The sequence below is a fragment of the Heliconius melpomene genome, chromosome 14 (genome assembly GCF_056956725.1).
Source record: "Heliconius melpomene rosina isolate 202511_hmr_F chromosome 14, ASM5695672v1, whole genome shotgun sequence".
NCBI lineage: Eukaryota > Metazoa > Arthropoda > Insecta > Lepidoptera > Nymphalidae > Heliconius > Heliconius melpomene.
The window spans coordinates 7,454,632-7,481,577 of NC_140402.1; the positions used below are offsets into that span (position 1 = coordinate 7,454,632).

General features: G+C 32.9%; 3 protein-coding genes across 8 annotated transcripts in view; 2 read left to right on the forward strand and 1 right to left on the reverse strand.

Moving 5' to 3' along the window:
• The window catches only part of Trpm (transient receptor potential cation channel, subfamily M), a 177,345-nt gene that overhangs the window by 53,668 nt on the left and 96,731 nt on the right, over positions 1-26,946 (reverse strand). For all 6 annotated transcript variants that reach the window (XM_085197314.1, XM_085197316.1, XM_085197315.1 and 3 more), the window contains exons 3-8: positions 22,016-22,172; positions 21,335-21,548; positions 21,094-21,253; positions 12,572-12,708; positions 7,655-7,811; positions 2,476-2,623 (exon numbers count right to left, since the gene is read on the reverse strand). In XM_085197314.1, the coding sequence (XP_085053440.1) occupies positions 2,476-2,623; positions 7,655-7,811; positions 12,572-12,708; positions 21,094-21,253; positions 21,335-21,548; positions 22,016-22,172 (973 nt within the window). The remainder of the gene's footprint in view (positions 1-2,475; positions 2,624-7,654; positions 7,812-12,571; positions 12,709-21,093; positions 21,254-21,334; positions 21,549-22,015; positions 22,173-26,946) is intronic.
• LOC146532240 (uncharacterized) lies at positions 10,745-19,060 on the forward strand. The gene is made up of 3 exons (XM_085197318.1): positions 10,745-11,139; positions 13,712-13,904; positions 18,834-19,060. Exons 1-3 carry the CDS (start codon positions 10,768-10,770, stop codon positions 18,989-18,991), a joined length of 723 nt encoding a protein of 240 aa, XP_085053444.1. The 5' UTR covers positions 10,745-10,767; the 3' UTR covers positions 18,992-19,060.
• Positions 14,540-17,033, forward strand: LOC146532241 (uncharacterized). The gene is made up of 2 exons (XM_085197317.1): positions 14,540-14,757; positions 14,941-17,033. Exon 2 carries the CDS (start codon positions 14,947-14,949, stop codon positions 15,745-15,747), a length of 801 nt encoding a protein of 266 aa, XP_085053443.1. The 5' UTR covers positions 14,540-14,757; positions 14,941-14,946; the 3' UTR covers positions 15,748-17,033.

Consider the following 26,946-nt stretch of genomic DNA (forward strand, 5'->3'; position numbering starts at 1 on the left):
GCAGCCTGAGCTTGAGGACTCAGGGAGGGATTCTCCAGCACCGGAGGTGCTGGTACCCTCCTGGGGTAGATTCTCTTTATGTGCCGCTTTCATATTCCAGGGAGGGGTGGGGGTTGGGTGGGGGTTGGGCGGCAAATCTGGAGGCATAGCGCGTTAAGTGGCGGTATTTAACTTCGCAATGCGACTTGGATAAAAAATATAAAAAAATAAATTAAATAAATCCAATGTCAATATTTTTCTCAATCTTCAAAGGTATTGAATTAAGTCTGAACTTTTATTTACATACATACAATTCTTATTTATATTTAAGCCTTAAAGACGTCTTATTTGATGTGTTTTCAATTTACTTTCGTCAAATCAAATTTATATGGAACGATGAGTTTAATTGGAGCAGCTGTCCTGGAAAATTGATCATTTTAATAGGTATAACTGAGATAAGAGGCCACTCGTAGCGCAGCGGCATATGTGTACGAATGAATACTCGACAGGTTGTGAGTTCGATGCCCACTTGAAGAAAGTGAACAGAGTATCTAAGAAGTAGGTTCCCAGATTCCCTCTACCGAAATTTGGGCCAATACATCGTGAAGCAATAAAAATGTAACAGAGATCTAGAACTACGTAGTTCTCGGCGGGTCTATGGAGACTTATTATAGTAATTTAGTTTATTCCAAAATTATTATTAGAGCTAACGGTTTGTCGACTATATGTATCGTATATACTTGTATGAATTCAATCTAAAATATTCGTCAAAATTTCCTCTTTGTAGAACTTTAGTTTGTGAAAAAAGCTGTATAAATGAAGGTAGTTCGACTGTTTTCGACTCTCTCCCAGTTTAAAAGTTGCGTCAGATAAAATACAATAGAAACGGCAAACTCTGATTTTTTTTGAATATATATTATTCCTAGTTTGAACAAATATTTTGTCAATAGAATCAACTGTTTCTAATATTATTATAATCTTGATTTAAATAAGCAAGAATGGAATTTAATTTAAATCCAAAGCTAAATGTTTGTTTATTTTTATTAGGTTCACGCTTAATCCCTGCATATAGCGGGGTCAGTACAGGGAACCTAGAGCTAAGATACTTCGTTCTCCACAATTTTCGAGATATTGTGTTTTGTGTGGCAAAATTTAACGACACAAAAATAAGTAATATGTCCTCGGGTAAGAATCGAACCCACAGACTCTCAGATGTTGTTCTCTATAGTGTTTAATGAAGCGACAGTAATAACGGCAGGATATTGTAAAACAATTTGTTTATAAATAAAATTTATAAGGTTATAAATAAACTATTCAATAAATAGAACAAGAAATTACTAGCTTTGCTTCGAGAGGAAATTCCATTATTGAGTGTGCCGGTCCGTCCATGTTTGGAGGCGAAATGAATTTTTACTAAGAGTTGAATATCATAGAAGTGGCGCATGTTTTAAAAGAATAAATATAGCTTTTTATATAACTTAATTATTTTTCGCAAATGAAAAAGGAAAATAAATATCGCAAAGAAAAATTCTTAACTTATAAGGACACAATTCATAATGCTTCATGCTGTATCCCGCTCATAATAAAGTAGGCAAAAGGAATCCCAGGTTCCTTCTAGTGTTAAGACACTTCGTTCTCATTAAAACTCTTCAGTTGAGTGGCAAAACTCAACGTCGCACTTAGCCTCGACACTAGAGCGGAGAAAAAGAAAATGTATTTTTTACCCTGAGTAAGAATCGAATCCTCAACCGTCACGTATGCAGCCGCACCACGACAGCCTCATCATCACCTTTCCAAGACAATATTTCAGCTAGTGAGTTGTCTGTCAGTCGACTCGATAACGGAAGTCCCATATATAGATTAAATACAAGGTCCAAAAGTCAGATGAAGATATTAATCAATGTTTCCTATGTGACAGTTCTATGTTCTTAGGCATTTTGCACAGATTGAAGGCGAAGGCCCCTAATAGCCGGTGTAGATAGCTGTCCACGTTTTACATTCGACTTCATCAGAAAAGTAATTAGTAAGCTAATACAATAATATATTGTAAACGCGAGAGATTGTAGGTTCGATTCTCATTGGAGAAAATAAATATTTAATAATTTTATTTCTTCTCTCTCGTAATGGGGAAAGCGCGGCGTTGAGTTCCGTCATTCAACACGTAATATGGCCAGAATTCGGCAGAAAAACGGGAACGGAATATCATAACACCAAGTTCCTAGGTTTCATCTGCCTACCCCGCTGAAAAAGCGTAATGTACCATTGTTCTTCTATTTTTAACATATTTTATGTTATTCAGTGAAGACGGAAAAAAAATCGAAAAAATATATAAAAATTGAAACCCAGCATTTAATTAATTTAATTCTATATGACAATACTACTGCACCTATTATCCCCAACTTCCTACCACTTTTTCAACAAAGCGAGAACACAATTAATATCATACATTCCCTAACAAAGTTAGACTTTTAATATGGTAATTCTATGTTAACTCACCAAATTCTTTTTTCTAGTGCACTGCAAAAGTTCGCCGTACAAGCATTCCGCTTGCTGAAGTCCGACTTCAAAGGTCTTTTGAATGGTGCCTATTAAATAGTCCCTCATTGACTCTAGTACTGTCTGTTCACCTGTTTCTGATGCGTACCTGATGAGAAACATTGAAGTTAGAATTTAATTTGAAAGTTTATTTTTTTATTTATTTTAACATAATTTTTTAGCTTTACACTGTATCCCGCACATAGCAGGATAGGCAGAGGGAACCTAATATTAAGACAGTCCGTTCCCCACTTTTTGCCAAATTTTTCGAAGCATTGCGTGTTGAGTGGCGGAACTTAACGCCGCGCTTTTGCCTTGTTACCAAAGCAAAGAAATTAAAAATATTAATAAATAATAATTCACTTCGCTGTTCCTGTAATCGAAACCACAACCGCCACGTTACAATCACACCCTTTTGTCCCTGCGCCAGGATGGCCTCTTTATTAATCTAAATAAAAGCACATTAAAAACTTTTTAAATATCATCAAGCATTTAAAGAACCCCCAACCACTAAACGCTAAAGGAATGTGAACAGCTCAGAAGTTCTCCGAACTTCCTACATAAACTATAAAGTATAAGGCACAAAGGAAAACTTTTACAAGAGATTATCTTGAGGTTGTTTTATTAAATTATGTTAGAATTTAAATATAGTTTATTTTTCATATAATATATTCGTTTTGTACTATTTATATGAACTAATATTTCTCTTTGGTGATTGTAAGAAAGCTTTGAACCTAGTGTAAACTCAATCAGTTCTCCGCCTAATTAGTGAACTTTGTGAGCTTTGTAGCGAACCTCAACACCGGGTTTTATCTTATTAAAGCGAATAAATAAAAATAGTTCATTAATACGAGTGGGAATCGAACTCACAACCATTGCGTCGAATCCACAACTTTAAAGTAACATAACGTTCAAGTTACGTTAGAACATTTTGTATAATTTAAATTCAAAACACCATTATCTGAAGCAATGCCATATATTTGCATATATATTATCAAATGAAATCCAAAGAAATAACTGTAAAATAAAGCATTTTTTTCCCTTTAATTATAATCTACGGTTTATATCATAATAATACTAAATCACGTACACGGGTACCGTTGATAACATTCGTGTGAAGGATTTAGGGTTCTCATCATAAATGATCGCACGTCGAGAAAATGTCCCAGGGAAAAACTAATTTCCAAACTTATATATATAAATACATATACTAGCGGCCCACCCGCAGCTTCGCCCGCGTGAACTATGTTATTTTTAATTTCTGTCTCCATGAGTACCTACGTCCTATAAATGATGTCCATGCAAAATTTGAGACTCCTAGCATTTGTAGTAACGAAGTTTCATACAAACTTTCAACCCCAAAAACAACCTCTTAGGAGTCGAATATTGCAAATTCTCGTCTTAGCGAGCACCTACGTCATATAAATAACTCCTATGCAAAATTTGAGATTCCTAGCACATGTAGTTTCTGAGATTTCGTGATGAGTGAGTGACCATTCCATTATATATATATATATATATATATATATATATATACAGGGTGTCCCAGGAGTCAACGATAAAACGAAACCAGGTGATAGACCAAGTCGTGACAGTTATGAGAAAAATATAAAAAAAAATCTTTGTCATATATTTTTTATATTATTTTGATTTTAAAAAATATCGGAAAAACTCACACCCTGTGATGGTTTTTCAAGTCCCAGGACTACAAATATTACTCTTTCTTCATTTTTTTTTCTGTAATGTAATCATGAGTAACCCTTCTGTGAATAACAGTTTAAGATTTAAACATACCTGCATCAGTTTTCAATAAAATGTGGTGTTTTTGCCAAACATTAAATTCAAAATATTTACTACACCCAACTTTAACCGACTGTACTATAAAAAAAATGTACTACACTGTTTTTGCAAGTAACTTTAAAAGTTGGCGCATTTAATCTGAATTCCGAAATGGTACGACACTTGCTGGATTACTTCTTTGTTGAAGAGAGAAAAATCGAAATACACGATAATCGGGATGACGTTCAGCTTTTTGGTATCTTTTCCGATACATTCTAGCTGCAGCATTTGCGTTACATAACCATTCTCCATGAATGAAATGCATATTGGCAATGCGTCAAAGACCGAGTATATGGCCTGCGAGAGCCTGGACTCGAGCACTATCCTTATAAGTCCTAGGCCATCCCCTAAGTTGGAAAAGTTCAGGTACCTTGGATCCGTCATGGACGAGTCTGGAGGCATCAATCACGATCTCCATGGCCGGATAAGAGTTAGGACGGTATCCTGCGATAGCAGACCACACCAGTGACCTCCCGCCACTTAGCCCAGGCAACGCTTATCCGACTTAGGGGCTGGCCCAGGAATTATAAGGACAGTGCTCGAGTCCGGGCTCTCGCAGGCCATATACTCGGTCTTTGACACATTGCCAATATGCATTTCATTCATGGAGAATGGTTATGTAATGCAAATGCTGCAGCTAGAATGTATCGGAAAAGATACCAAAAAGCTGAACGTCATCCCGATTATCGTGTATTTCGATTTTTCTCTCTTCAACAAAGAAGTAATCCAGCAAGTGTCGTACCATTTCGGAATCCAGATTAAATGCGCCAACTTTTAAAGTTACTTGCAAAAACAGTGTAGTACATTTTTTTTATAGTACAGTCGGTTAAAGTTGGGTGTAGTAAATATTTTGAATTTAATGTTTGGCAAAAACACCACATTTTATTGAAAACTGATGCAGGTATGCTTAAATCTTAAACTGTTATTCACAGAAGGGTTACTCATGATTACATTATAGAAAAAAAAATGAAGAAAGAGTAATATTTGTAGTCCTGGGATTTGAAAAACCATCACAGGGTGTCGGTTTTTCCGATATTTTTTAAAATCAAAATAATATGAAAAATACATGACACAGATTTTTTTTTATATTTTTCTCATAACTGTCACGACTTGGTCTATCACCTGGTTTTGTTTTATCGTTGACTCCTGGGACACCCTGTATATATATATATATAGATTTAAACGAGGTGGTCCTGGAGCAATGGGATGGAGTGAGTTATAGGTTCTATTTCTATTTGGAAGAATGGGTACATTTAATTTATTTTCATTTTCCCGATTGGGCACACGAAACAACACACAATGTCTCGGCAATTGAATTAAAAGTAGAGAGAGGAGTGTTTAAGCACTATGCTCTTTCTACTTACCGTGTTATGTGGGAGAAAGCTTTTATAAAAATATTATTATATGAATTTTCGAAAATATACGTTTTGGATGTTAGTTATATGTGAACTTAGGGGTTGATATACCATTTAAACAAAGTATATGGAGTTTAATGGCCCTGATTGTGTGTCTGTATAATTCACACACTACCAAATTTTCATAAGCAATGGCCCTATAATCCCTACCCTACTTACCCTTTAACCTACTAACTAACTAACTAACTCTTATCTGAAATCGCGATATTAATAACAAAAATAATAATTTAAAAGGACTGTATACTTTTACTGTATATCCAACTTTTACTAATATAGCCGTAGTTCACATTTGCCATAAAATTCATAAACTCTAATAAAACTAGAAAATTGTAGTTTGTGTTACAAAGTTGTTTCAGTGGAATCGTTTCAAGTGAGTGACGGTCACTGGTTATTATTGTTTATATAGCTTATTTAAATAACCAGTAAGCGTTTATGTGGATCGTCCCTTAAATAAATTCGTGTTATATTATTTAAAATATATGTAAATTTCATCTAAAATTAGTAAATTTAATCTAGTGTTAGAACACTCCTTTTTTACATTTTCTCTATAATATTAAGACAAATATGTATTTTTGATCTTTCTTAGGTTCTCTGTAAGTATGTCAACAGTATTAAAAAAATCATCTATAATGATACGGTGCAGGAAAATTTTTTCATGTACAGTTGTAGTGGGTTCATTTTCACAAATTCATATTAAACATAAAAATAATACAATTTTTATTTATTTTATTTAAGTTTCTAAGAGCAAAAGTGTCTGTCTATACGTATTATATAGAATGTATATGAAAACACTTTTCTTGGGAGAATTTTTGATTAGAAGCCTGGATGGCCTTTAAAGAATTAATTAAATTTTTCGAGGAGTTACGATAAAGACCATTTTTTCGGATAAAGTTACATATTTTTTAAATATTGATATCACAATACATTAAAGATGACATAACATAACAATTTTTCTTAACAGATGATTTGAGGAAAACTCGTTTCCTTTTCATTTCTCTGTTAGCGTTATTATTCTTATTACTATGTATGTAGCTCAGTTTAATAGTAGACGGTTTATAAAGTCAAGTCAATTCTTTAAATGTCAAGCCCACCTATTGTACCTATATGTTTTTGTATTGTAAGCAATAAACGATTTAAATAAAAAAAATATATATTCGTATTTTACCTTCATTACGGGTATTTAATTACGTTTTTTATTGGCTAATAATTAAAAATGCCGACTTTCATATTCATTAAGACGATTCATCATAAATCGTACTTTAAAGAAACAATTCTTATTTACTTAATATTTTTCGTGAACAAAAGGTATTAGAATTTAAATTTTAATCTGATTCAACAAGTTCAACGGAGCATGATTAAAGTGGTTTTACGCTTTTTGGCATTGAATAATAACTGGGTGAGACTCTTTTACGGCTACTTTACTGCCCTTAGAGATTTTATTTTTAGGGATCCATACTTTTTAAGGAAAAAGGAACCCTTATATGGGTGGTGGTCCGTCTGTATGTCCGTCCGTCTGTCTGTCTGTCAGGCGGTTCTGTCATTTATCTCAGGAACGCTTGGAAACATCATGTTGAAATTCAAACCTTATACACAGATCTATCCCGCACACAGCAGGATAGGCAGAGAGAACCTAGTGTTAACACACTTCTTTCTCCATTTTCAGCTGAATTCTGGAGGCATAGCGTGTTGAATGGCAGACCTCAACGCCGCGCTTCGCCTCGACACCAGAGCGAAGAAATGGAAATTATTAATTAAATAAATATTTCATCTCTTCGCGTGGGGATCGAACCCACAACCAGTCGGTTCTATAGTCACACTTTGACTGTCCGATGACAACTAAGCTTTACACCTTTCACAACAAAAAAAAACAACAATAAATTCATTACTTATGCACAAAGGCAATGAGATCCGCCGCCCGCCCGCTACCATCGCAGACGACGACAGGCACCGGTGGCGTGTCGGTCACGTACTCGAGCACCGCTCGCACCGTGTTAGTACCGCCTTCGATTACGAGGCAGACCACGGGCGTTGACGAGTGCGTGTCTGGAACAAGGGTCTGTGTTAGTTGATTGTAGAAAAATATATAATAAAAAAAAATGTGTTTATAATTAAAATAGTTATTATGAAGATTAGAAAAATCGAAATTATTCTCATTTAATGGTATTAGATACTAGGTGGTAAAACCTGCCTGAAGAATTATATACCGCTCAACAATATGAATTCAGCCGAAAGTGACTGAAAAATATATTCACATATTATTATATATAGAATATACTCATATTAAATTAGAGAATAAATTTAACATTTTTAAATATAAATTAGTATAAAAAAATACATTAAAAAATATAAAAAAATATATATTATTATTATTTCCAAATTATCGTTTTAAGTAACTTATTATTACAACATATCTTAGATCTTTTAGCATATTTATTTGTTTATATTTAAGTATAATAAGAAGTAAGAAGAATATTCAATTAGGGGTTGAAACGTACCATTCCATGGGTGTAAATTCGCCCACCTCATGTTCCGCTAATAATGTTATTTGAAGCTTTACATACTTTTCCTACGAGATTAAATAATAAATTACATAGGTAACAAGAAATATGTTTCTTTTCCTCATTTGAATAATAAGAATTTATTTTTTATATGAAATATAATTTATTATTTTAAGCTTCATCGAAATTTTATACGCTTAATAAAAACCGTCAGAGATGGATGGTTTCCCATAGGTGCGGGTTCAAGTCCAGCCACGTTCAAACAAGTTTTATACATTTTAGTGACAAAAAATCTAATAAAAATATTTATATTTTATTTAATATACACGCCTACAAACAAATCTATCATCATTCATTTACATTTTATTATAAACTATTTTATTTATCTACCAATGTAACCGCCATTCCATAGTTTGTTTTATATTACACCATATATTTTAAAACAAAAGTAACATTTCGTTGTCAATCGTAAAAAGCGAGGTGAGACTTAAAAAGTAGATCCCTTACGATATTAGAAAATAAAACTGTGAAACCGGTGCTAAAAAACACCTTTGACATTTTTATTGGTACCATAAATGTCCTATGATCTGAATTACAAATTACAAAAGTAGACCATTTGCCATAAATAAAAAAATCTTCTTTACTATAAAATATATACATTCTTCACTGAGGCCAGTCCAGCGTGGGGACACGCGACAGGTAGTGGGTTTGATTCCCACTCGAGGAAATGAAATATTTAATTGTCGTTAGTTTTTCAATAATTCGATGGAAATTAGATGTGCAAAATATGGCGGAAGCTAAAAAACAACAAATAAATAAATTCGATGTACTGAGTTGTTTTAATAGTTTTCAATAAATATCAATCCTATGTTTCGAAGGAGATTTGCTAAAATATATATTACACCAGCTTACACTTGATAAAACTTCTTAGTTTTAGTTTTGGACTGTTCGATACAAAAATATTTTTCAATTTGAACCACTAGTTTCCGAGATGTAACTAGAAGAATGTACTGATGAATATAGAAGAATGTACTAGCGACCAGACCAAGTGGACCATGAGTTAATTATCGAAATAAATAAAAAAAATAACGACGCCATAAAAAATACAATGTAACACCATAAATCCATATTGTGTGAGTTTTATAGCACTCTATCAATAGCGTTTATAAGGACAAGGAAGCTAAGGATTCGGTCTCCGGTCAAATTCTTTAATACCCATAAAAGATATAAGAAGTCCGTTGTATGGCGTAATCTACGGTATCTATCTTTATTATGGCGTGGAAAATTGTTTTTAGGTGAAAGTGGAATATATATTTTCTTCTATACGGATTTCTTGTAAATTATTGGGTTAAATGTCAAGAGGCCATAGTGGCGCAGGGGCACAAGGTTGTGACTGTATCGCGATGATTGTGGGTTCGATCCCTACTCGATGGAATGGATTATTATTTATTAATATTTTCATTTCTTCGCTTTGGTGTCGATCAAAAGCTCGGCGTTAAGTTCCGCCATTAAACATGCAATGTCTCAAAAATTGATGGTGAACAGAATATCTTAATACTAAGTTTCCTCTGCCTACTTGAAGCGAAATGTCTTTTCCTGGCAATGCTGTTAAATAAAAAAAAATGTGTAAAAATTGATATAATTACTGCCAAATTCACAATTTCTTAGATAAAAAAAACAACAAAGTTGCCCTTCCCCTATTTACATATAAATTTGGCATAATAATCGTGAAAGACACTGCTATTTCAAAATAAACGCAGATTCAAATGTTTCACGGGAAATTTTCAGGTAACGAGAAAAGGTAACATGACAAACAAACGAACGACGAAGTACTTTATTTAGAAGATCAAAGCGATGTTTTGAAGTCCGCATTTTAACACCTATTTTATGATATGTAAAGGTATTTAAAGTAAAAGGGGCCTTTGTTTATATATTTAAATAGCCCTCTGATGATTTAGTGGTTAGTAAATAAGCTGGTAATAATGGGTTCATTCTTCACCCGGGAAAGTAATTTATATGGTAAGAATAACTGTTCTGGGCTTGGGTGAATATTTTTATTTAGCATATTTAATTTAATATTTTTATCGATAATTATGTTTACGGTTTTAAATGTCAAAAATCTCAAAATATATTCCAAATATTAATGAATGGTTATTCATCGTGTGAGACTGGAATCCATTAGATAGATACTAAGAGTAAGTACAGAAACTGATGAAAAATATAACAAATATCTATCAAAAATCACATTTTACACCTCAGAAATCATACAACTAAAGAATATTTTTATAGACATACGAGTAAACATTCCCCTACTCCTGAGATAAATAACTTAATCAAAACACGAAATAGAAAATTTACTCATCAGCATTCTATCAAGAATGTATCTGGTAATATTGATACAGTGGATGCAGGCGAGGGGAACCTAGCGGGGAGTGGCGGGGAGGAAGGGGAACCAACACGTTCAGTGACCTGCGCGCCGCGCCGCTCGTCGAACAGGCAACATGGCCGAACGGAATGTTGTATTCCCACGTAAATTACTAAAGAAATTCATCTTATTATATAGAGAATTGAACTGCTTATGGGATAGAAAATGTACAGGATACAAGCATAAAATGAGAAGACATGACGCTGTCACTAAGTTGACAGAATTAGTACAGAAGTACGATTCAACGGCTACCAGAGTGCATGTTCTGAGGAAGATAGAGAGCTTGCGAGCGTGTGTGCGGCGGGAGTACAAGAAGGTTCAAGACAGCCGCGCTCTGGCCACCAATCCTGATGAAGTATATATACCTCAATTGTGGTATTACGAAATGTTCTCCTTTGTGTTTGGAGAGGAAAGCAATATTAAATTGAACCCAGTATCACCTGAACCTGTGAGTATTGGAATGAGGGAATAAACAAACAGTAAAACATAAAGCGACGATTGTAGGTTCGATTCTAACTCTAGGGAATGAATTATTAGTCATTAAATGGGGAACGGAGTGTCTTAACACTGGCTTCCATCGGTCTACCATGATGTGTGCGGGATACAACGTGCTTATTTAATTTTGAATTACGATTTAAAACATAAACTATGTTACCAGCGAGTCCTATACATATAATACGGATTCTTATAAGTAAAAAAAATAGTTTTTTTTACAAATATTAAAATAGAAATACATAATAAATATAGAAAAAAAATGAGTAAATACCAAAATAGCTTATACTTATCAAAAAATCGACAAATATCTCCACGACCTTTATACGGCAAATGGAAGCCATTCCCATTCAATCCAGATATTAATTCAGGTACGGCAAATGTATGTACGTATATGTATAACGTAGATGATTAATCTCCCGAACGCCGACAAACTGATGCAGCTAACGTGCACCGGCCCGGTCAAACATTCTAGATATTTATTTAACCAATTGATTACTTTGAATTGCAAAGACTGAGAGATAAATGAAATATGAATATTTCAAAACATGGCGAAATTTGCGGTTCCGCTTGGGTTTAAGTTTGAATTATTTTATTTAACTAAGACACTCGGTTCCCCATTTTCGGCCGAATTCTGGAGGCATTGCATGTTTAGTGGCGGCACTTAACGCCAGACTTTTGCCTTGGTGCCAGAGCGAGGAAATGAAAATATTAATAAATAATAATTCGTTCCCCCGCGTGGGAATCGAACCCACAATCAGTCACACCATTCGCCACGACAGCCTTCACACCGTCTTAAAATATATAATATTTAATTTTAATATTCATACCTATATTATAAATTCGGAAGTAACTCTGTCTGTCTGTCTGTCTGTCTGTCTGTCTGTCTGTCTTTTACGCAATCAGGCCCAAACCGCTAATTTAATTGTGATAAAATACTCATATAGAGATACTTGAGGGTCCCGGGATGAACATAGGATACTTATTTTTTCATATTTGTAATATTTTTTAATATATACCAATATATTAAAATATTTAATAATTTGACATGCAATTTATTCCGCCATGTTTATAACAACCGCCGCTACTAAGCAACGATTTGCAAAGTTTGTTGTTAGAAAACGTCACCCAAAATGAGCTTGCTTAACGCATCTCTCTATTGAAAACTGAAAATAATTTCATAAATATATTTAATAAATATTCTTATAGTTCAAGCGGGCGTAGCCGCGTTCGGGTCCACTAGTGTATAATAATTATAAGACACTGTTTCTCACTTACAACTTACATATAACTTTAGGTATAGTTGACCACCATATCTTAATCTTAACACTATATTTTAACGATCTCCTATAATAAAAATATAGAAAAAATCGTGTTTTTCCACTCACAAGGATGTAGTTTCTGCGCGGCTATATATTTTTCGAGTTTCCGCCGCAACACGATCTCCGCGCCATACCGACCGACGGACCCGTTGTCCACGAGCAGGAAGTACGCGTGCCGGTTGTTGAGCACCGCTAACTTTGATCTGAAAATATTAAATATTATTTAGAAAAACTTTCTTAAATTTTCTTAAGATTTTCTCCATGGCGTATAAAATAAAATATTATTTAAGAAAGCATTTTATTTTATATATCATAAGCTTTCATTTGATATCTATATTATGTGGGTTATGCTTTATGCATAAATTTGTAACCCGCCATTTTGTTGTGGCGGCCATTTTGAATTAACAACAATACTGATTATATGTAATTCGTACTTTTGATTATAGATTACTATTTTATTATTTAAAAACTAGGATTTTAGTCCAGATTTTGTATTATTTGTCGTTGGTATATTTATGTACTTAAAAATAGGTTAGTATTTAAAGCTATTTTCATCTCAATGTTCATTAAAGTTAATTCAAAACGTATTTATTACAGTAAAAATATTATCTAAGCACTCAGTCTTATCTAGGAAGATACGAAAAAAAAGAAGACCGTAAAAACATATAAAATTTCTCTTCTCTACACATTTTACAAACATTAGACAAGATTTAATCCCAGTTCGTACAAGTTAAATGAAATGACAGCAATTAAATCTGAACAAGATTAACTGTTGCAATACAATTCCGCTAAGCGGATCAAAGTTTTAACTGGAAGCTCATAACCGTTCAACAATAATTCATACGTCTGTTTGTGCTTCACGCTCACTTTTTTATTACTAGTTTCATTTTTTAGTGAAGAATATAATTTACGCTTTGGATAAAATAAAAACGGCATTTTGTTTAAAATGTCCAAAAAATGCCGGATAAGGAAGTGTATAGAGTTCTCTGTGTGTTATTTAGTGATTTGTATGGAGGGTAAAGTCATTCATTTTAGCGTAAAGTTTAGCTTCACGCTGAATCTCGCGTATAGTAGGGTAGTCAAAGGGAACCAAGGAACCTAGAGTTAAGACACTCCATTCCTATTAAGACACTTCCGTTCCACATCTCCCACCGAACACGATCTTAATCTCATCGCATATTTTCTAACAATAAAATCACATTGCAGGCATCAGAAGAAGATATTGATGTGAAAGACCAAGATAGCAGTTTTCAACAGTCACACGAATCCTATACAGTTTTTAATATTACATCAAAAATGGAAGAAGCAGAAGGATCTCCAACTCAAAAACATTTTGCATACGACGAAGATAAATCAAAGAGACATTGTACAGAAGTAGATGATGAATACGATGCTATTGGTAAGAACGTTTTAAAAAAACTAATTAAATCAGCTTCACGCTGTATCCCGCACACAGCACGGTAGGCAGAGGGAACACAGTGTTATGGCACTACGTTCCTCACTTTCCGCCGAACCATAAATTTCAGTGTTTGTTTGAGTGGCGGAACTCAACGCCGCGTTTTGCCTTATTACAAGAGCACAAAAATTACATTATAGGCCTACCCTGTTATATGCGGGATACAGCGTGAAACCGAAAAAAAAAGCTCTATTATCGAAATCGGAAAACGTTAAAATATAACAGTCGTTTTAAAGGGAATTTATGAACAACGCCATTTATTGATAATTTATATAGACACAGTACGATTGTTTACGAATATTACCCTAAATGATTTAAAGCTTACGTTTGATGTAACTGGCGCGCTGTAAGTTGTGAGTGACGGATTATTCGTTAAATTATACTGAAATAGTGATAGAGTGGACAGTGATGTGCATAAACCTATATATTATGAACTTGCGACCCTTTTGTGGCTACAAGATTTATATTTAACGTCCATCACATTACAATTCGTAGACATTCCCTATTTAATTTTACGTTGTATTCCACCTATCGCATAGCAAGTTAGACAGAGTGAATCTAGGCACCCAGTATTAACCCGTAAACGGTAATATCCGTCTGTAGGACGGATTAGCTTAACAGTTTTGCCGCTAGACGGCGTAAACGTCAAGTTGAAACCTCCACCTTCCAGCTATGCTTCAGTTGATCCATCACCTTGATTGTGTTTGTTTACCTTTGATGAAAGTTTTGTGCTTCACTATAAATTTGCAATTTGAAAATAAGTAACACCGCCTTTGGGACGGATATTACTCCAAAGGTAAGTAATTGCTCCGCCTCTTAGACTAATGTTACTGGAAGTGTCTATAATAATATCCGCCCATCAGACGGATATTACTTCAAATGTTTGTATTTTTGTCCGCCTGACAGTCGGATGTTACTATAAACGTCAACAAACACCACTTCTGATCAAATAATACAATTCCGTTTTTTTTTTTTACAGATAAAAATGTCTAAAAAATGCCAAAATATACCTCCAAATGTGTCTGAAAGGACCAAACGAATTATGCAGCTTTGCATGGATGATATACCAGAAAGTGACGCTGAAGTTGGCTCTGATGAATCATATCTAGGCAGTGACCACTGTTTTTCTTCAGATCATGACAGCGATCCTGAAATTGACATCGAGGACTTCTCCAATGCTAGCAGTGATACTAGCGGCGATGATGACACGCCACAGCAACCTCCAGCTCCCAATCGACCATCGATTTATCACGGTAAAAAAAATTGTTTTTCTTGGAATTCAGAAGCTCCTAATAAGAGTTCGAAAACGCCAGAAAGGAATATTCTTAAAATCAAATTGACTGCTATTAAAGGTCCTGCCTTAAAATTGAGTAATCCGACTGCTGAGGATGTCTTCAGATTATTTTTTACAAAAGACATTCTTCAAGAAATCGTGGTCAACACCAACAAAAAATTAGAAGAACTAAGAGCAAATTTGAAAACCCCCGATTCTTCATCTTATAGAAATACAAACTTGGTCGAAATTGAAGCTTTGCTAGGCCTTTTGATTTTATGCTCAATTTTTAAATCTGGTCGTGAAAGGCTGTCATCACTTTTTGCAACAGATACTACTGGTCGTCCTATTTTTCGGGGAGTCATGTCTCTAAAACGATGTGAAACATTGTGTCAGCTTTGCGGTTTGATGACTCATCAACTAGGAGTGAGAGGCAAAAAACACACCCTGCAGCAGCCATTTCTAACATTTTCAATATATTTATTTCAAACTGCCAGGCGGTCTATTCAATAGGAGCCCATGCATGTGTTGACGAAACACTCATACCATTTCGGGGAAGATGCCCGTTCCGCATGTATATGCCGAATAAGCCGGCAAAATACGGTATAAAATTGATATGTTTGACGGACGCCCACAATTCGTATCTATTAAATGCCTATATCTATGTAGGCAAAGACAGCGATGGGAAAAACCTAACAAAAGAGGAACAAAAACTATTGAAACCGACTCAGGCTGTGATTCAAGTTGCTCAGCCAATCATCAATACAAATCGAAACATAACAGCTGACAACTGGTTTTCGTCCATAGAACTAATTCAGGAGTTAGAGAAGCGAAAGCTCACATACGTCGGCACGCTTAAAAAAAACAAGAAAGAAATACCTCCTGAGTTTTTTCCTAACAGACAAAAAGAGGCTGGATCATGTACGTATGGATATACAAAGAATATGACTCTCCTTTCTTTTATACCCAAAAAGTATAAGGCAGTTATATTAATTTCCTCTATGCATAACTCAGAGTTCAGGGATAGAGGGAACGACAAACCCGAAATAGTTTCATTTTACAATGCCACTAAATCCGGTGTTGACACTTTAGACTACAAGTGTAGTATTTACTCAACAAATCGGCGTACCAGAAGGTGGCCATTGGCGATTTTTTACCACCTCATTTCTTTGGGCTGTACCAATAGCCATGTTCTATTTTCCAATATTCACAGCACAACAAAAACTGATAGATTTAATTTCCTGAAAAAAATCGGATTCAGCCTTATCAGAAGACACATGGAGACTCGACTCAACATACCAAATTTGCCCGAGGAATTAAAAAAAATAATAAAACAAACCATTCATCCTGAAGATAATAAAGGAGAACCTTGTCAAAGCAAGAAATTAGATAAAACTGACAGATTAGAAAAAAGAAAAAACTGTCGTTATTGTCCTTATGCAAAAAATAGGATGACTAACTACAAATGTGTAAAGTGCGATACACCTAATTGCTTAGAATGCTCCAAAAAAATTTGTAATACGTGTGTACAAAATTTGTAAGTTTGTTTTTCTTTTAATTGATTTCAAATAAAGTATAAAAATCTTCAAATTTTATTTTGTTTTATTTTTAAATATTAAAAAAAATTAATTATATTCTTATTCTCATTGTTGTTTGTATTATATTATATTGTCATACATTAGTTTTGTTTGTGTTGTTCGATTCGTTTGTGATCTTTATTGATATTGTCATATTTAATTTAATAAAGTTTTAGTAAAAATTAAACACGAATTTTTTACTGAACTTCTACACCCTAAATGCAGAAGACAAAAAAATAACTTAGTCTCATAGACTGATATTACTGGGAGTGTGAGTTGGAGGGATGTTACCATTTACAGGTTAAAACACTATGTTCCCATTAAGACACTTTTGCATCAATTCTGGAGGCATTGTGGCCAGGAGGGGAAATAATGCCCTAATGCAGACCATTTCATTACCTTCTACCAGTTTGTGTCTAAAAGCAAAACTTTCTACGTGAAAATGCATATAATTTTCTAATCCAACCGATACCTGAACAAGTTCCTGAATGAATGAACCATTCATTTGTACGTGAGAACCTAAGTATGAAATTATAGAAGGAAATTGTGACTAAATGTATATTTGTTTTAATGAAAAATATAATATTGCTATACTATATTTCAATATTTTGTGATTTTTTCTATTCTCTTTATCTAAATATTTTATGGGTATATATTTTTAACATTTAAAATAATAAAAAAATAATTTTATATATACTATCAAAATATATTGGAATAGAGCAATGAAAATATTATCTGTCGCTAACAGCTGATCGGTGCGCGGGAAAACTGACATCTGTGTTTATAGAATTTGTTTGCTTATGCAAATTATCAAATTTATACTAATTCAAGACTAGCTTTTAGTTCATTCACTATTGACATTTAATATTTTTAAATATAATATTGTAAAGTTATTTTTACAATAAATGAACATTTTATATTTTACTTTATTATTTGCATGTTTTAGTTTATAAAATTACTAGCGACGCAACGTGTCTTTGCCTGCTTAGATTAATGATTATATCACAGTCAAATTATACAAAATAAAAAAAACTAGTTTCACGCTGTATCCCGCACACAGCAGGGTAGGCAGAGGGAACCTAGTGTTACGACACTCTGTTCCCCACTTTATTTACATATCTTTCAAAATATTTACATAATTTATAGGCTATGTGTTATTGATATGTAACCTATACTACTGCAAATTAAGATCTTTATTTTAAAATTTTTCAAAGGGAAAATTATTATGAATTAATATCTAGTAAAAAGAACTGACAACATTAGCCCTTACAGCTTTTAACTCTGCGTAAACAAAACTACTGTGACGAACGACGAGAGGTCCAGAACGGGGCAGTACGCTCAATAAATCAAATTGATTCGTACATTTATAGCTACGAAAGAGATTTTTATGGTATATTCTGTATTTGCAAAAAGTTTTTTTTTCTCCCTAAATGCTTGTGTGTGACGATGGCGAATTCAAATTTCATACATGGAAAGGTAAAACAATATAAGTGATATTTCATTATTTCATTTTGACAGAGAAGACAGAGGGAATCTAGTGTTAAGATATTCTGGTTCTCACATTCCACCCAATTTTCGAAAATTGGTTTTTTCTGCATTTCCTATATAGGGTAATTTTCTTTTATTCCTTTCAAATATGTAACACAATATATTTACTTGATATAAACAGTGTTTGCCAGATCCCAAAGATCAAAACTAAAGTAGGTATAAATGTGATAAGACGCTGTAAATGCATTAAATGAAATCTTAGTATGAGCATATTATTTTCATAGGAATATTAAGAGGAGCATGAATTTACTGTTGCTTTAGTAAAAATCCTTTGTTCATTATTTCCTCATGTATAATATACATATATATAAACTGCGATAAAGTAATACAAAGAAATATAGCATAAAACATACTTTTAACTTTAAAATGCGAAAACGCCATCAATTACTTACTTTAGTCAGAAATTTATATTTTAATCATATATTTAAAAAAAAATCCTTTATAAATATTAATTTAATAATTCCATTGCTACAGGTATAAACGTAGCAGCCAAGTTACGAGGTTTGCCGCAAAACATGAGGATTTTGGCTGAGAAATTGATCAACGACGTGCTGTACCAGGCGCAGACGAACGACCTGAACTCCTCAACTGTTATAACAACGCCCGATCCGTTCAAAGAAGATGCATTATAAGATTAAATATTAGTTTTAAAACTAGTTTTAGCACTTTATTTCGTGTATAATAAATAATTTTAAATATTATTGAGAGTGATTTTTAGTGGTAGAACTTAAGTTAAACCAAGGGGAAATGAAAATAATTAATTCAAACATTTGGAAAATCGAACCCACAAGTCTCGTGTTTACTATTAGATGCTGTGCCCCCGTGGCCTCTTATTCTAATATCAAAATTTTAAAACGAAAGATATTGATTTCTTTAACAAAATAAATAAATAAAACGTCTATTCATTAATTACACTCATATATTAATTTAAAGAAATCTCAATATCTAATAGATACCTTGATATGTACTTGTTGATACTTCAGCCCCTACTAGCAATTAATTTTAATCGTTCAAGACCCATCATTGAAGGCAACGTTTCGGCGGAAAATTATTAAACGTGACAAACACGAACTCACATTAGACAGGATATGAAATTTCACATCAATTAAATATAAGCAAGTGCTTATTAAAATGAGAAATGACGAAGCAAATTTAGTATAGAAATTTGTACTATAAAATATTATATTTTATGGAAAAATCGTGAAAGTGCGAAATTTCATTTTACCTAAGGGAGTGAAAGGCCATAGCCTTTATTTTCATCGTAAATTGTAATTAATCTATATAATTTAAGGTAAAAAAATATATGAAAATTTTTAATTAAATGTTAGTTTATCGTATAATTGTAATTTTGAATTAACATTAAATACAAATAAGGCATTTAATACAAGTTATACAAAGTTATAACAATTCAATACAATTTGTACAAAGTTACGCAATTTGTCATCAATGTTTTCTTATGACGTTATCATGACCGGCTGGGGCTTTTCAAACAACTAAATTCTTTTTACAATAATAAACGTCATGTTTCACAACTATATGTCCTAAACTTTATATCCCTAACAAGAATTGGTTGAAAGTCCCTAAAAGATTTCAATAATTTGTATTGAAATTATCTAAATATAGCTAAAATAACTATTAATGAAGTATAATAACAATATTCAGTAATCTCTCTCGAGCCGTGTACCGTTCTACGGAACCACTAAACATTTCTCCTCTATTAATCAGCAAAACTAAAGTAAACTAAACTAAAGGCTTTGTGGTTATATTCATCCTTTAGTTGTCAGTTCTCTAAACAAACATTATATTGTTGGTAATAAATACCCGTACTTTGGGTAATTATATGTAATGTTTGTTTTACATTGAATTTTAGCTTCACACTGTACTCTGCATGCAGCAGGATAGGCAGAGGGAACCCGAGAACCTAGTGTTATGACACTCGGTTCTCCAATCAGACACTTTCGTTTCCCTCTTACAGCTAAGGCATTCCGTTTTTGATGCTTTGTTTAATCGTGGAACTCGTCGCCTGCCTGATTACCAGAGCAAAGAAATGAAAATGTGAAATATTTCGACTACTGTATTGGAGGCCTTTTCTGAAATTGCCTTATTGTCTTGCCTTATTCTCAAATTATGTTATTGCATATGATAATTAACCAACCAGACAAAAAGGTGTTATATACTCTTAACACAAGTTGCCAGAATACATGTACAAATAAACGGACACTAAAAAAGTAGTTTTTTTGGAACTCGTTACATATTTACATATTTGTGACAATAAATTTTATTTAATATATATTTCCATTTTACCCGTGCCTACTCCGTAAAATCCACGTGATGACACATAAAGACCTTAAAGTTTATAAACGTGTAACAATCTCTTGTCGTTCGTTAATTCAAATATTTGCTCCGAGCGTTGTTCTGAGGGTTACGAATATACAATTATATTCAGAATTATATAAACAAGGTTACATATTAAAATGTGGGGTTGTCAACGAAAAAGTGGTGTAACTCTTGTTTTATATTTTTTTAATATTATATTATTTCTGATATTATTTAGGGAATAGATTCTTTCTTTTAGAAGCTTTTTTTTATTATCATTACAAATCTTGTATGCTTGTGATAATTTCCTCTTTCTCAAAAATTCTCAAATAGATGTAAAACCTGCTATGTAGAGCAATTCAATACCGTATGTTACCTAACGAGGCCGATGGTGACCGTAACATATACATAAACAAACCTCGGCGAAGCTATCGCGTGGTACGGTACATCCCGCCCCCGCCCCACCAGCTCGCTGGCACCCTCGACGATGCCCCACGGTGCTATACCTATGCTGACTACCCTGCCAGCTCGCTGTGACCGCTCGAGCTGTAGCGCGTCTCCCACTTGACGGGTCACACCTGTTGAATGAAATGTTGGTAGTTTTATATTTTATATTTATGATTACTTATGTCAATATATTAAAAAAGACAGTTCATTACCGGTATTGGTCCCCCCAGTGAATATCCAAGCACCAGTAGTCTTCGCAGCTTTCAACAAGCCTTTCCTCAGAACTTTTTTCAGCTTAGGTTGTAAATCGAAATTGGCCTTCCCGCCTTGTATAGTTATTAATAGCTTCGGTCTGTCTAGCGCCCATTCCCGCGTTAACAGTTGGACTATGAGGTCTGGTCGTGTGTCGTGGGACAGACGCACGTACTAAAAATATTTAAAATATGTTAAGTGATTTTAGGCATGTTAAGTAAATAATTGTCAAACTTAGACTTAATTTGGACGATTTCTTAAAGGTGCGGATTCGAGTCTTGCTACGCTGAAATTTTTGTGTTTCTAAATATATAATTTTCCTCACTTAAAAGTATTGCTTTTAAATATATTGAAGAATACTATGTTTATTAATTTATATGATATGTGAAGAACGCAAATAGTATTAACTAAAATTTTGGGTATATTTAAATTCACATGGTTGTTGTGAATTTAAACTCTTGTCAATAGAAAATCTATGAACTGAATATAGCTCCTTCTGTCATCTTATCACACAAACGGTCATAAAGTCCGTCATAATTATGCAATATTTTCAAAAATGAGAGAAATAAGTTACACAGTGACTAATCACTATATTTGTGTACATTATATAAAGAAAAACATTTGAATATAATATTACCCACCTGTGCCTTAGTGGGGTGCGGTCCTCCCTGAAACTCGACCGTGCCGTAGGCGTCCGTTGGCGCGGCTTGCGTGTGCCGGGTCGGCACCCACGCCTCCCCCGGCGACGCTGTCGGCACGTTTGGTCCATGAGCTGTTTTACTTAGACCACACCAACATCTGTGAACAAAACAGAACATATATGAAAGATTGAAATTTATAAATATAAATAATATATTACATAGTCAAAATATCTATATAAGTATTGTACATATTATAAATATACAAGGTGATAGGTTATGGGTTTGATTCTAAACTCCAGGAATTATTTAAGATTTTCATTTTCTTCGTTTTGATGTCTATGTAAAACAGGGCGTTGAGCAGCAAATCTACACGCAATAAGTCCAGAAAGAGGGGAGAGGAGGGAGGGTTTTAACATTAGAATCATACTGGCTATCCTGCCACGAATACTACCAGATCGATATCGAAATAATATAACAGACATAAATAGAAAAAATAAAAATTAAAACAACGTATAGGTAACCTACGTTAAATAACTTTACATAAACAAATTTGAGGACTTTCGAAAAGTATAAGCACTTTTTTGCTTGCAGTTACCAGTTAAAAATGGTGTGAAAATTTCTCGCTTACAACGCTAATTAGTTTGCTTCTGAAACACTATTACATAATAATAGGTGTGCTTGAACAATATTCATGAAATTGCTTTAACGAAAGTAATGAATACAAACTACACTTCTGCTTCTACTTAGAAGACGTGAGACTAAACTATTTTTTTATTTTATTAATTATGATTTTAGATGAAACTCCTTAGATAATTGACGTTACAAACAGAATGACAAACGTAACAGAAGAATTTAAAATTTAAGTTTTGACAGATGAGCAACAAAATATTACAAAATTACTATTTTACAAAATTACTATTTTTCATAAGAAATGGAAGACGATAACAATAATGAAGATGAAGGTCCTACTACGTCAAAAAATCTCCAAAATGTCTCCACGGACGACGAGCACAGCAGTCAGAGGAGAAACAGCGAAGTGTCTGTATCTGGTACGTACTCCAATGTAAGTGGTGTCAAAATGACCACCACGGGACCCAAGAAACAGGAAAAGAAAAAAGTTAAACAACGCCAAGGGCGGGTTGAGAAAAGAAAAGTCAAACGTAAACCCATAAAGCGTAAATCTAGGACGAGAGTCAATAGGAGAAAGAGAGATTTGTCGGTTTCTACTATTTTCACTCGGTTACTGTCCAGCGGGTATCAGACGCCTACATGCAACCGATGTGGACATCGCTGTTGCTTCAGAAGGTAGAAGAACTAAAAATTGTTTTATCATATTTGGTTTTGTTTCTATAATTTTTGTTTTGAATTATATTTTTATTATTTTAAAATATCTTTTATTTTACCAAAATGTACAACCTTTGTACTTATACTTATACACTTATAATAGAAATAATGAAATCCAAAAATATATCAAAATTACAGTTGCAAGAAGAACAATTTTATACGAAATTGTAGAAAAAATATAGAGGTGCCAAAAAAGAATAAATTTGTATCAGGTTAGAATATTTGTGACTATAAAGCTATATTTATATGGTTAATTTGTGACTATAAATTTGTTAAATAAATTAAATATTATTATAATCTTTAATTTAAACTATGAAAGCAAGGAAAGGACAATTTAAATAGAAAATTAGCAAGAATTAATAAGATTTAGTAGTGAAACAAAAATCGTCGACTATTTTTTCTTTTTAGGCTATTTACCTATGCATAGCGGCCAGAGAGCTTGGATAGTTTTCAAGAGACGTTGCTCCTGCTTTTTTTTAATTTTTAGTTTTTCTAACAAACATTATGCAAGCTTAGCTAGCCTAACTTAGGTAACCTTAGGTTTGTGCTATTTATGCTAAAAGTAATAACATTACTAACAGTGAGCGTCCAAGCTGGGTCTCAGACCAAGATACTATCACCGTTATTCATCACTACGAACTCCTCATTAGAAGACAATATACAATCGACCAAACGATGCAGCGAGGTATTCTTAGTCTTCTTAGTTATAAAATATCTTCCAATTTTTTTGGAAAAGAATTTAGTAAACAAAACCCTTGTGGATGTGCATCTTTAAACTTTAAATGTAATTGCTTCTACCATTCTTAAATTGAAATATCACATATTAAACAATTTATACCGGTAATTAAGCTAGATTAATTATCTTGAAAAATACGTAGAAAAATTACTGACAAAGAATACGTTTCTCCTAAGACTTATTAGAATGAGAAGCTTATTGTATTATGAAAATTTTATGAAATATTTTATTATTATCCTCTGCGTTTTATGGGTCTCCAGAGGCCCGACATTTTGGCAAAGGTCTCAAAGAAATATATTTTTACTTGCTATACTTACTCGTAAATTTTGATTAACTGTAATCTTTAATTAAAAAAAGATTTTTTCTAGAAATCTAGAAAATCTAGAAATTTTCTAAAAATAAGTATAATATGTCTTATAAAAAATAGATGTAGAAATAAAAAAATATAAAAGTAATTGTTAAGTAGAAAAAAAAAATAAAAACTACACAGGTTACACCAGAAATGATATATCAATCGTTGAGGCGACTTACAATGTGGACACAGGAAGTGGCGACGACCGCCATATTGGAATACCTGATGGTAATTTTTATGGTTTATATTTTTTTCATTTAAGAGATTCGTATTTAGTGCAATAAAATATTTATATACTTTGTGCAGTTTGGTTAGGCCACCTTATTAATGATTCTATAAAAGATAGTTTTCTTTAGTTCTCCTTTAATTTATGAAAGTAAATTGAACTTTAAATTTATTTTTGTTATAGCAAAATATGTTTCTATAAGTATATTATATATAAAATATCTGTGATGTATATTGTATACAGATTACAAAATTTTAAGATAAATATTCTAATCGTAAATCTGTCGGTAAATCCACTCTATCACGACCTCGTTCTCAGCACTCTGCTCAAATGTATACAAGTATTTTTGTTTCTCTTTAAACTGCTTTGTTAACTGAAATTGATTGAGTGAGATTATCTTTAAAAAAATTGTCTTATAGTACAAATTAGTAGTGTTTGAAAAATTTATTAATATTGATCCACAATTGATTGATTATATAAAATAATGCTTTTGAAGAGTGCATTTCGTACGAAAGTACATTTGTTTCTACACCAAAAAAATAAAAAATAATTCATTTCCTCGAGTAGGAATCGAACCCACACAACTTGTAGATATCATATTATGATGTTCTATTATTATATTTAATTAAAGCACAACTACCCTCTGGGCACCGATAAGGATTCTCTATTGGCAGAGGTGGTTGAGAAGCTAAGAATCGCCGAAATTATAGGTAGGTACAGTATTCTATTATTTTATGTAAATTTCTTTTTAATATGTTTTCAAATTTTAAGGTGTACTATAATTATTCTTTTCAAATTTCTTTTCAAATTTTTAAGGTGTAATTTTAACTCCATTAATAATATATCGATCGATTTAGGTAATATTTGTAGCAGAGAAATTTTGTGCGATATCTATGAAGTATAAATATAAATGTAATGATGATGAAAGTTTTACCACTCAGTCTAATATTTCACTCTAATATTTTTAAATATGTAAGTTAAAAATATATATTTTATCAAATTTAAGAATTGATAAAATATCACACTTTTCGGTACTAATGTTGAAAAACTTAAAACAAACATTTAAAAGACAAATGGGACGTCAAGTGATACAACAAATTAAGCAAGTTCAGTAGAAGTTAACATTAGAAGGTGGCAAAGTAATAGAGTACAGTTAGTTCCCTTTAAGTTCCTACGAGTACGAAGACATACATGTCAGTTAAAATTGGTCGGTTACGACGCTGAGGCCAAGTAAAGATAGAAATAAAACACTTGGTGATTCTTGTAAACTAAACTACACTAAATAAACAAAACACTATACTTTTTATTAAGCTACCTAACAATTAAAGATGATTTTATTTATTTAATTTATATTCAAGGGAAACAAACTGAAAACTATTATTTATATAATGAAAAATAATAGAATGATCAAATAGATGATACCAAAAAAAAAATTAAAAAGAAAAAACATAGATATCTTATTTTTATTCCTGTTTTAAATATAATTAACAGATAAATTTAAAATATAACATAACTCTCGTTCATAATTCACATTTTAATCTAACAAGATACTTAAATACAGCAAATGGAGTAAAACAATTCAATGTTCATTGTAGCGGAAAGGGCATGAGATTGGAAAGGCAATTGTCTGAAATACTAGTAATTTAAGTATTGCATCGGATAACGGATATTAGAGCTATTTCCGGTACAATCTTCTGTTATATTTAAAGTTTCTTCTTTCTCTTATGTTTTTTCAAAGTTTCTTCGAACGATCATCAATTCCGAGATATTCTTTAAATTTAATTTTTATTCTTCTTAGATTTTATTCAAAAGACGAACGAATAAAGCAGAGAATGAAAATTATTTTCAAAAATATTATTTTAAATTAAAAATAAACTCTTCTTTCCCCCTTTCTGCCCAAATATCGAAATATTGTGGCTTGAGTAGTGGAACTCAAGACTATATATGTAATCTATATATATAAAATCGAAAGGTCACTCACTCATCACGAAATCTCAGAGACTACATGTGCTAGGAATCTCAAATTTTGCATAGGAGTTACTTATAGGACGTAGGTGCTCGCTAAGACGGGAATTTGCAATATTCGATTTCTAAGAGGTTGTTTTTGGGTTCGAAAGTTTGTATGAAACTTTGTTACTACAAATGCTAGGAGTCTCAAATTTTGCATAGACGTCACTAGGACGTAGTCATGGAGACAGAAATTAATAATAACATAGTTCACGCGGGTGAAACCGCGTGCGGGCCGCTAGTAATTGATATTTTCCCAGTGGTCT